Source organism: Hemiscyllium ocellatum, chromosome 8, assembly GCF_020745735.1.
Source record: "Hemiscyllium ocellatum isolate sHemOce1 chromosome 8, sHemOce1.pat.X.cur, whole genome shotgun sequence".
Lineage (NCBI taxonomy): Eukaryota > Metazoa > Chordata > Chondrichthyes > Orectolobiformes > Hemiscylliidae > Hemiscyllium > Hemiscyllium ocellatum.
In genome coordinates, this window is record NC_083408.1 from 114,729,886 (window position 1) to 114,742,123 (window position 12,238).

Genomic DNA, 12,238 nt, shown 5'->3' on the forward strand with positions numbered 1-12,238 from the left:
GGTCAAATGGAAATCCCTTTTCCGAATACAAACAAACTCAATTTCCTCAATTTAGCCTGTTAATACTCCTGCCCCCTGGTTTCCTTGCACCCTCCTGGAACTGTTACATCCTTGTTCTGATTAATGACTCGGGCTGTGAATCGTTCGACAGTCGGAGGTTAGCAGGTGAGAAACTAGCCAGGGTACATCACTCTGGTGCACACACGACTGACACACACCCACACAACACTCTCGCACGCACGCGCGCGCACACACACACACACACACACACACACACACACACACACCCTTAGTGGCACCTTTCAAAGACAGGGCAAGTGAAGAAAGGCATTACAAACTTCAAGCAATCACACCAAACCCCGATTAGCAGAGGCACAGTGGATATTGACCCTGTAGACATCATGTGTGTGATATGATCTACACTCATTCTACTCATTGCCCGTGGTGGCAAGAGGGGGTTTCTTTTCAAGCACATTGGGATTACAATGAAGGTGCTGGATGTAATTTGTTATGATTGAGGGCCAAAGATTGCACTTTTCGACACAGGAGGCACTGGTTTCTCCTCAGACTGCTCATTCCCCTACACACTCCAGTAAAGCTCTTTGGGTCCATATCATAAATCGCCCTGTATTCACCGCTCCCTGAACACACTGAAGTCTACCATTACTTACAATGTTGCTGTTTCCTGTTGTTTGTGCATCATTTGAGTCCTGCTCACTATGGACAGTGCGAGTGCAGTCAGAAGCCTGTGCTATGGGCAGTCATTACCAGGTGTGTCTGTCTACCAGTGGATGTGGAACAGTGAAATAAGGCCACACACACACACACACACACACACACACACACACACACACACACACACACACACACCTCGCTTGATGCCTTCAAAGAACAGAAAAGCTTCTTCAGAACCTGACTTGTGTAGTGCTGTGTGTGGGATTGAAAATTCACAGGAAGGTCAGGATTATCTCACTTCCAAACATACCAACCACAGCAGCATTCACACACCTCAAGGAAAAGTCAAGCATCATCTTGGATGAGTGTGCAAGCTGTTTAATAGCTCTCCTGTCCCTGCCAGCAGCAGTTCCTAGGTCACCTTGGTATAAAGAGCATTTTGAAGAATCCAAATCTGTCAGGAATGATGTATTTGGAAACTAAATGCCATTTACTACTGATAGAGTGCTGCGGAGTTGGGCAGTCCCCTCACAGCCAATGGCAGCGTTTCACAAAATGAGGTGACAGCCAGTCAGCCCCGTCGGCACTTGCCGAAGTGGAGGATTCAAGGCTCACCTAGAGCAGCCTTTCCCTAACCTCTGGGCCAGGAGCTCCAGCAGCTTCAAGTCCCACCTGCCCCAGAATCATATAACAACACAGCTGCTTTAGAAATAGCTGGTAACTGATACCTTGGCAAGGTGCGGATCTGCAGTGGTCCTTCAGAAACGAGCAATTCTTCCCTTCGTAGTCCTCGGGGCATGCGCAGTAATAATCTTCACCAAGAACGTAACATTTTGCTTCATTCTGACATGGGTTCGGATCACAATAGTTGACTTTTCTCTGTGATATAGGGAGGAACCGTGTAAGAGTTCAGATTTAGCAGAGCCATGAAACATCACAGGATGTATCGTTCGTGCATCCCCTCCATCTCAGCAATCAATTCAATTACTTTTCAATCTGTAGTCTTTCATCAGATCACAGCCAATGCTCCTCTGAATTCCCCAAACACCCTACCTTCAGACAGCCCTGGCATGAAAAGAACTCACACCATTCTCTAGCTTATAAATAACACTTCTAAAGCATGGGCCTCTTGGCCTCCATCTCTCCCTCTACCTACAGATTGCAAAACCCATCATAATCATCTGAGCGGCTACTTCCTGATCTTCCCTGCCTTTCCTCCAACCCAGCTGCAAGAACATACACCCTCCACCTTCATTTGATTAGATTAGATTCCTTACAGTGTGGAAACAGGCCCTTCAGCCCAACCAGTCCACACCGACTCTCCGAAGAGCAACCCACCCAGTCCCACTTCCCTCTAACTAATGCACCTAACACTATGGGCAATTTAGCACGGCCAATTCACCTGATCTGCACATCTTTGGACTGTGGGAGGAAACCGGAGCACCCGGAGGAAACCCACGCAGACACGGGGAGAATGTGCAAACTCCACACAGACAGTCGCCCGAGGCTGGAATCGAACCTGGGACCCTGGTGCTGTGAGGCTGCACTGCTAACCACTGAGCCACCGTGCCGAATCAGACTTTCGGCACAGAGCATATAGAGAACATAGCATGAAGACTCTGGAATCCGGACCCTTTAAAGAATAAATCAGCAATCATTAAGATCTGGATCCATTAAGTAATCACTTGGCAGAGTGATGGGTGAGGTGAGGTAAGAAAGTATTGGCTGCAAGAAAACTGACTTGCTCTAATCCCACCAGAGCACAGAGTAATTAGTTCTCAGCAGCTGCTGGGGATGGGTTTAAAAAAAAGACAGAAAACCCCTTAAAAGCTGCACCACGAAGTTGGATAATCACAAATTAGACAATTCACTGCAGCAAGCCTCATTAGTACACTTGAAGACTCTCAATGTTGCCGGTATCAATAAACTGTTTTTGATTAAACAAATTGGCACACCTTCAAGTCATTAAACAATTTAAACAGAACAAATGTGGGGTGACATGATGCCACCAAGAGCAGGCATGGTCAAATACATCGCAGGGGAGTTTGTCCGGCCCAGCAATTCTATCTGGTCCCTGCCTGAGCACCAAGTCTTATTCTACAGTTCTGCAATCATTCTCTCTCTTCAATTATTCATTCACTTTCTCCTCTGGAAGTCAGAACTGAATTTGTTTCAAACATCTTGCTCGGGAGTGCATTTAGGTTTGTAATAATTTAGGAAAACAGGAGAGCGAGCAGGCCATTCAGCCCCTCGAATCCACCATTCAATGAGATCAGAGCTGATTCATGCTCTAACTCTGTATGGTGAAAGTGAGGACTCTAATCTCCAGCATCTACAGTCAAGAGAGTGGTGCTGGAAAAGCACAGCAGGTCAGGCAGCATCTGAGGAGCAAGAAAATTGACGTTTCGGCTCAAGCCTCATTCCTGATGAAGGGCTTTTGCTCGAAACATCGATTCTCCTGCTCCTCAGATGTTGCCTGACCTGCTGTGCTTTTCCAGCACCACGTCCTTGAGTCTAACTCTATACACCTAACCCCTCCTGACTTTAGCCCATTTCCCTTAACATCTTTATTTATCTATCTCAGATTTAAAACTAACAACTGACCTCGTGTCAACTCTCTCAAAGGAAATCTCTCTCACTTGCATTGGAGTTTTTGATCAAATTATCTTAATACTGGTGTCCTCAGGTTACAAATGATCTGCTCACAGCAGAAACTGTACAAGTGCAATCACCAGTAGGTTCCCTGAAAGTGGCCACTCAAGTAGATAGGGTGATAAAGAGGGCATGTGGCATGCTTGCACTTACTGGTTGGAGAATGGAGTACAAGAGTCAGGATGTCGTGTTGCAGCTTTGTAAGACTTTGCTTAAGCCACACTTAGAGTATTGCATTCAATTCTGGTCACCACATCACAGCAAGGATATGGAGGTTCAAAGTTTGTGAGAAGATTTGTAGCTCGGGTGCTCGTTGTTGTGGTTCTGTTCGCTGAGCTGGGAGTTTTTGTTGCAAACGTTTCATCCCCTTTCTAGGTGACATCCTCAGTGCTTGGGAGCCTCCTGTGAAGCGCTTCTGTGATGTTTCCTCCGGCATTTATAGTGGCTTGTCTCTGCCGCTTCCGGTTGTCAGTTGCTGTCCGCTGCAGTGGCCGGTATATTGGGTCCAGGTCGATATGTTTGTTGATAGAATCTGTGGATGAGTGCCATGCCTCTAGGAATTCCCTGGCTGTTCTCTGTTTGGCTTGCCCTATAACAGTAGTGTTGTCCCAGTCGAATTCATGTTGTTTGTCATCTGTGCGTGTGGCTACTAAGGATAGCTGGTCGTGTCATTTCGTGGCTAGTTGGTGTTCATGGATGCGGGTTGTTAGCTGTCTTCCTGTTTGTCCTATGTAGTGTTTTGTGCAGTCCTTGCATGGGATTTTGTACACTACGTTGGTTTTGCTCATGCTGGGTATCGGGTCCTTTGTCCTGGTGAGGTGCTGTCTGAGAGTGGCTGTTGGCTTGTGTGCTGTTATGAGTCCTCGTGGTCGCAGCAGTCCACAGATTCTATCAACAAACACATCGACCTGGACCCAATATACCGGCCACTGCAGCGGACAGCAACTGACAACCGGAAGCGGCAGAGACAAGCCACTATAAATGCCGGAGGAAACATCACAGAAGCGCTTCACAGGAGGCTCCCAAGCACTGAGGATGTCACCTAGTTAGGGGACGAAACGTTTGCAACAAAAACTCCCAGCTCGGCAAACAGAACCACAACAGGATATGCAGGCTTTGGAGAGGGTGCAGAAGAGGTTTACCAAGATGCTGCCTGGATCAGAGGGTATGAACTAAAGGAGAGGTTAAAAAATCTTGGGTTGTTGGGAGTGATGCAGGCTGAGGGGAAATTTGATAGAATTCTATAACATTATGAGATGCATAAATAGGGTTGACAGTAAGAATCTCGTTCCCAGAGTTGAAACGTCTAAGACTAGGGGTCAGAGATGAGAGGGGGAAAGTTCAAAGGAGATGTGATGGGCAAGGTTTTTTTAAACAGAGCGTGGTAGGTGTCTGAAACATGTTGCTGAGGGGTGGTGGAGGCAGATACAGTAAGAGACATTTAAGGGACTTTTAGATAAGCACGTGAATATGCAAGGAATGGAGGGATGTTGACCAAGGGCAGGCTGAAGGGATTAGTTTAATTTGGCATCATGTTCGGCACAACATTGCGGGGCTGAAGGGCCCATTCCTGTGCCATACAGTTCTATGTTCCCTGGCCTATCCCCAGTGCAGCAGAGAGCCTCCAGATGTAAGCAATGACTAAGTATGGAACAGACGGTTTAGCTCTAATCAATTGAAAGGACACATTTCAGGCAGCAGAGAAGTGGAGGTGAAGATTAATCAGCCTGCCCGGCTCCAACATCCAATTCCATTACGTTGCCAGCAGAGGCTGGGACTTGCCTTACAGACATGACATTGATCTGCCTTTAAGCATTATCAGACCGGCTGTTTACGCACAGTGGTGATGGAATAAGGCAGACGAGCTTTTTAAATCATGTTCAGTCCCACTGAGAGATAGATACGTCAATCCAAGCCGCTGGCAGCACTAGCCACATCACAAGTAAAGCAGCTCTCTACCCGTGGACCAGTCCCCAAATCAGAAACCCACTGTCCTGATCACCCTCTGTCACATGTCACATTATTCAGGATCACCATGGGAGCATCACATTGCAATGAAGCTATTTAGAAGCATTTCAGGCAAAAGCAAAGACTGCAGCTCTTCTGTCTGAGTCACAACTTCCAAAATAAGCTCATCTTTGATGTAGAGCAGATGTTTCCAGTTGTGGGGGGAGAATAAAACTAGAGGTTATAAATAAAGAGAGTCACAAGTAAACCCGATTCTGAAAGCACTTCTTCACCAGGCGTGTGTGACAAGAATGTAGAACTTGTTACCACAAAGAATTGTTCATAGAACAGAATCCCTACAGTGTGGAAAGAGGCCATTCAGCCCAGCGAGTCTGCACTAACCCTCCGGAGAGCAGCCCACCCTATTCCTGTAACCCCACATTTCCCACGGCTAACCCAGCTAGCCTGCACATCTGAGGACACCAGGAGCAATTTAGCATGGCCAACCCACCTAAGCTGCATATCTTTGGAATGGAGGGGTTTTGTCTTCGAAAGAAAACTGGGCGCTGCATGAGGGAGAAAACAAATAGTGGGATTCGATGAAGTAATAGAGGGACGGTTACATGAAGCATAAGTCTGAATTTTATGTAATATGCTGTGGTTGGTCATAAGATGCTGAATTTTAAATAGAAAATTTATCGAGCCTATTGTAATGATACCCTCAGAGTTGCCTACTTCCCTCTGCTGTACTTGTAATTATTCTGAATACTTTTTTCCAGACATCTACCTGCTTCCCTTTTAAAACCTGGTTGTGATTCTGCCACCTCAACTATTTCTACCTCAACATTTTATTTCCCAACTACTACCTGCAGGAGAAATTCACCACCAACGCCTCCCTCATTTCTCTTGCTGATCAGCTTTATAATCTATATTCTTTAGTTATATACTCTGCGATCTTGGAAAAGCTTCTCTTTCCAGATGTATGTAAGACCATACAACGTAGGAGAAGAAGGAGGCCATTCAGCCCATCAACTCTGCTCCAGCATGCATTGAGATTGTGGCTGATCTGATTAACCTCAACTCCACTTTCCTGCCTTTTCCCTATAACTCTCGATTCCCCTACATATCAGAAGCCTTCGCATCTTCCTGTTCAACCTGACAACTAAAATCTCTCAATCCAGGATCACCTCCAACACCCTGTCCTCGCCCTGGCAAATGGTGGAACTAGAGTCATAGAGATGTCCAGCACAGAAACAGACACTTCGGTCCAACTCGTCCATGCCAACCAGATATCCTAAATTAATCTAGTCCCATTTGCTAGCATTTGGACCATATCCCTCCTAATCCTTCCTATTCATATACCCATCCATGCCTTTTAAATGTTGTAATTGTACCAGCCTCCACCACATCCTCTGGCAGCTCATTCCATACCTGTACCACCCTCTGCATGAAAACCTTGCCCCTTAGGTCCCTTTTACCTTTTACCCATGCTCCTCTAGTCTTGGGACTTCCTTACCCTTGGGAAGAGACCTTGATCCTATCCACACCCAATGTGATTTTATAAACCTTTATGAGGTCACCTCTCAGCCTCTGACGCTCCAGGAAAAACTGCCCCAGCCTATTCAGCCTCTCCTCATAGCCCAAACCCTCCAATCCTGGCAGCATACTTATAATCTTTTCTGAACGTTTTCAAGTTTAACAACGTCTTTCCTATTTTAACAAGACCAGGATAGAATGCAGTATTCCAAAAGTGACCTAACCAATGTCCTGTACAGCTGCAACATGACCTCCCAACTCCTATATTGAATGCACTGACTGATAAAGGCAAGTGTACCAAATTCCTTCTTCACAATCCTGTCTACCAGTGACTCCACTTTCAAGGAATTATGAACCTGTACTCTGAAGTCCCTTTGTTCAGCAAGTCTTGCCCGGATTTTCCCTACCAAAATGTAGCGCATCACGTTTATCTCAATGTTACTTAAGAAAACTGCAGTCCACCTTCTCATCAGAGCCCAAGGAAAATAACATTTTCTCAAGGGGTTAAGTCTCTTTGGAATTTGCGTCCTGAAAACGACAGTGGATGCAGAATCTTTAAATATTTTGAAGGCAGAGGCAGATAGATTCTCGATGACCAAGAAAATGAAAGATTTGTCACGGATGTGCGAGAATGTAAAGATAAGATTAAAATCAGATCAGCCAAGATCTTATTGAGTGACGGGCAGGCTCGAAGGGCTGTGTAGGTATGTTTGTAGGTCAGAACACAATTTACGCCTGGGTTCAATTCCCGACTCAGGCGACTGACTGTGTGGAGTTTGCACGTTCTCCCTGTGTCTGCGTGGGTTTCCTCCGGGTGCTCCGGTTTCCTCCCACAGTCCAAAGATGTGCGGGTCAGGTGAATTGGCCAAGCTAAATTGCCCGTAGTGTTAGGTAAGGGGTAAATGTAGGGGTATGGGTGGGTTGCGCTTCGACGGGTCGGTGTGGACTTGTTGGGCCGAAGGGCCTGTTTCTACACTGTAAGTCTAATCTAATCTAAAACCAAAATCATGTCATTCAGAACTGTAAAACTATTAAACTCAGTTAGAAATAATCCATCTTAATGCAGTCTGGATTCTTATCTGGCAGTGCAGAATTTGTGATACTTCAGGGAGACGTTTTGATATAAAACCATCGAAAACATCCTATCACAGCTTGATAAGGCAACTGTTCCACAAGAAATTATAGTGAGTTCTGAACACAGTCCAGTCATGGAGTCATACAGCACAGAACACAGACCTTTTGATCCAACTTGTCCATGCCAACCAAGTTTCTCAAATAAATCTAGTCCTACTTGCCTACATTTGGCCTATATCCCTCCAAATCTTTCCTATTCATGTACCTATCCAAATGTCTTTTAAATGTTGTAACTGTACCTGCATCTACCTGCAGCTTATTCCATGCACGCACCACCCTCTGTGTGAAAATGTTGCCCCTCAGGTCCCTTTTAAATCTTTCTCCTTAAAAATACGCCCTCTAGTTTTGAACCCCCCACCTTAGGGATAAGACCTTTGCTATTCACCTTATCCATGGCCCTCATGATTTTATAAACCTCTAAGGTCGCCCCCAACCTCTTGCACTCAACTGAAAAAGTCCTAGCCTCTCCTTGTTACTAAAACCCTCCATTCCCAGCAACATCTTGGTAAATCGTTCTGCACCCTCTCCAATTTAATATCCTTCCGATAGGAAAGTAACCACACAGTACTCTGAAAGTGATCTCACCAACATGTCCATCCAACTCCTGTACTCAGTGGTCTGAGTAATGAAGGCAAACATGCCCATCACACAAACCAGCCTTCCATCCACTGACTCAGTCTACAGTTCCTGCTGCTTCAGAAAAGCAGCCAGTTTAATCAAAGACCCCTCCCACCCCAGTTATACTCTCTTCCATCCAGAAGTGTGAACAGCTTCTTTCCTACTGTTATCAGAATAATGAATGGTCTTTCATATTTGATGTGATCTTTCTCTACACCTTCTCTGTGGTGTGGTGCTGGAAAAGCATCCTGCTCCTCGGAAGCTGCCTGACCTGCTGTGCTTTTCCATGACACTGATCTTCAGTGATCTTCACTGAAGAAGATGACTTCGTGACTCTGATCTTCAGTATCTGCAGTCCTCACTTTCTCCAAATGCTACAAGGCAGCAGAGTACCATTGCATGTGATTCCGTACGTTCAAAATGTGGGTGGTAATACTGCATTCTGTTCTATTACACTGATGTACTTACACAAGGTATGATTTGTCTGGTTAGCTCACTTTTCACTGCATCTTATCAAGTCAAACCAGATAATTAATGTGAATAATTGTGGTCCCAAAACTGCTGAACTTCACTAGTCACTGGCTGCAATCCCAAAAAAGACCACTTTATTCCCACTTTCTGCCTTCTGCCAGTCAGTCAATCCTCTATCCATGCCAGAACTTTGTCCCTAACACCATGGGCTCTTACCTTATTTGCCAAAGCTTTTTATCTTGTGCTCATCAGGATAATTTGCAAGAATACCAACATTTATAATGCACAAAAGTAGTGACTGGATGGCTAACCAACCCAAATGCTAGAGGGAGAAAGTGAGGACTGCAGATGATGGAGATCAGATGAAGACTGTAGTGCTGGAAAAGCATCCTGCTCCTCGGAAGCTGCCTGACCTGCTGTGCTTTTCCAGCACCACACTCTTGACTCTAATCTTCAGTATCTGCAGTCCTCACTTTCTCCAAATGCTACAAGGGGCAGCAGAGTACCATTGCATGTGATTCCGTATGTTCAAAATGTGGGTGGTAATACTGAAGGGTTAACTCACCTGGTAGGAACACAGAGCATGTAGACGCACAAAACGTCCGTCCTCAATAATCCGTGTACTCACCTCACAGAAGGTTCCTGCGTAACCCTGAATGCAGTGACAGCGGAACCCACCGATCAGACCCTGACACCGGCCTCCATTCAAACAAGGCTTGCTTCCACATTCGTTCATTTTGAATTCACAATTTCTGCCGACAATTCCACGCGGGCAGATGCACTGGTAACTGTACACACTGTCGTGCTGAAATGTTACAAAGAAGTTACACTCATAATAACATTCTTCTGTAATCCACAGACCCACAAGTGGTACTCTGCCTTCAGTCGTCAGGATTCTGGAATTTCTTTCCCAGTCCCCACCCCTTTCTCTCGTCCTTGAAATCTACAAACCAAACTTCAAACTACTGCCATACAGTCGGAACAAATTACTGCAGATGCTGGACTCTGTACTGAAAGCAAATAAAATGCTAAAGATCACAGTGGGTCAGGCAGCATCTGATGAAGAGACGCCTAGACTCGAAACTTTAGCTAGATCTCTCTCATGGATGCTGCCTGACCCGCTGTGATTTCTAGCATGTTTTGTTTTCAGTTCAATCTACTGCCCCTCGTCTCCTGATGACATTCAGTGTTATTTTCTTGTTGGATAGTGTCTTATTAAAAAAAATATAAAAATACAAGTTGATTCTGAGAGCTGGGAAAGGGGCAATTATCCCTGGGAGAAATTTCAGGGGCATCTTTATCTTTGCCCTTTTCATGGGATATGGATATCAGTGGCAAGATTAGCATCTGGTGGCTCTCCCGAAGTGCCCTTGAACTGAGGGGTTTACTCAGTTATTTCAGAGGCTAGTTAAGAACAATCACTGTGCTGTGGATCTGGAGTCCCGTGGAGATAAGGGCTGCAGACTTCTTTCCCTATGACAACGCGGAGGTGGACCTTTTCCGTTAATTAAATCGAACACCCAGCAAAGCTCACCTCGCCTCATAACCTGTTAAAATATGAGTGATGGAGAACTCCCAAATTAAAAGAAAATAACATAAATTTATTTTCTAACTCTAAAAGTGAGCATTAAACAAAAAAAACTATTCACAAATCTAAGCCCTTCCTTCTCTTAATGCTTAATATCTACCTCAAACTCTATAATAACATGCTGTTCCAATAAGACACTTAGTAAAGTTACATCAACTTCATTTCAAAACTCCAGATCTTCTGTCTTTTTCAGTGTTTTCCAGCTGATGATCTCCCTGGGTTGTCTTCTTTCTTTTTACTGCAAGTATGCTTCACATGAAAAGATACCTTTGATAGACAGTGTTTTCCAATTTCTTTGAGAACAAGATGTTAGATGGGCAATTAGCTCTCCAGCAATTTCTCTGTATGGCAGTAACTCTCACCCATTTTCAAAATGTTCACATTCTTATACTCCCCCAATATCGGATCATCTCATTGGTACGATGTTGGCAAAACAATAAATTCAAACTCAACTGGGTTTTGGTATCGTGGGGCATAATTTTAACTGATTGGTTAAATTCAAATTGTTGTCAAAACAGCAACCAAAACTCAGTATCCATTTCACAGCCAAATGTTACAAATTTTAGATCTTCTAATACACTCTGGGACTGCCATCTAGTCATATACAGGTGTGTATGTAAGCTCTCAGTTCAGAACAGCAGTCACTCTCTCTTAAAGATATAGTACATGCTTCATAATATCTCAAGGACAAGACCAGCAGTTATTCAACACTTCAAAACAGCAGCTCCCTAATCGAACTCAGCCAATTTGTACCTCATGTCATCATAATTTCCCTTGTTCAAATTTAACACCCTTGCTTCAGAATGAACTACCTCACTTTAAAACGTAACATAAAATTCTACCAAACTGTGGTCACTCTTCCCTAAACCTTCTTTCACAAGAGGATTGATTACCCCTTTTTCTTCAGAATCACAGAATCCCTACAATGTGGAAAGAGGCCATTCAGCCCGTCAAGTTTGCAGTAACCTTCCAAAGAGCATCCCACCCAGCCCCCTTACCTATCCTTCTAACCCTGAATTTCCCATGGCTAATCCACCTAGCCGACACATTCCTGGACACTAGAGACAACCTAGCATGGCCAATCCACCTAACCTGCACATCTTTGGACATAATAGCATTTACATAATGGAGTTCTAAAATCAACAGTCATCTAGTCAGTTCAGCCTCCTGCTCTAGAAAACACATCTCACTCCAGAAACTCTTCCTCCACACTTTTAATGTTCAATTGGTCTAGCCAGTGCATATGGAACAATAAATTACCCATGATATTTGTATTGCCCATTGTACAAACATCTCTCATCTTATTAATACTGTGCCCCACACTACTGCTACTGCTCAGTGGTCTATAAATAGCTCCAATTAATATCTAACTGGTATTCCCAAGGAGTGTATCACCTTCCTAAGGAGCTGGGGAACCCTTCACACAGCACACAACCACCTCTGAATAAAAGGCCAGATGTATGTTTTAATTTGCAGAGCTTTCCAACAATTAAGATATCTTTAAGTCTATTGCATTTGCAGGAAACAGGCCATTTTCAAGATTCTATAGTTTAATCTTAAAATCCAAGTTCACTAGGCAGTTCCTGTACTAGCATGTGGGGACTGAAAGGAAGATCT

At 44.6% G+C, this 12,238-nt stretch overlaps 1 protein-coding gene across 2 annotated transcripts in view; it reads right to left on the reverse strand.

The window, feature by feature from the left end:
- The window catches only part of jag2b (jagged canonical Notch ligand 2b), a 232,857-nt gene that overhangs the window by 39,936 nt on the left and 180,683 nt on the right, over positions 1-12,238 (reverse strand). For both annotated transcript variants that reach the window (XM_060829495.1, XM_060829494.1), the window contains 2 exons: positions 9,662-9,838; positions 1,404-1,554 (listed from right to left, as the gene is read on the reverse strand). In XM_060829495.1, coding sequence (XP_060685478.1) covers positions 1,404-1,554; positions 9,662-9,838 — 328 coding nt within the window. The remainder of the gene's footprint in view (positions 1-1,403; positions 1,555-9,661; positions 9,839-12,238) is intronic.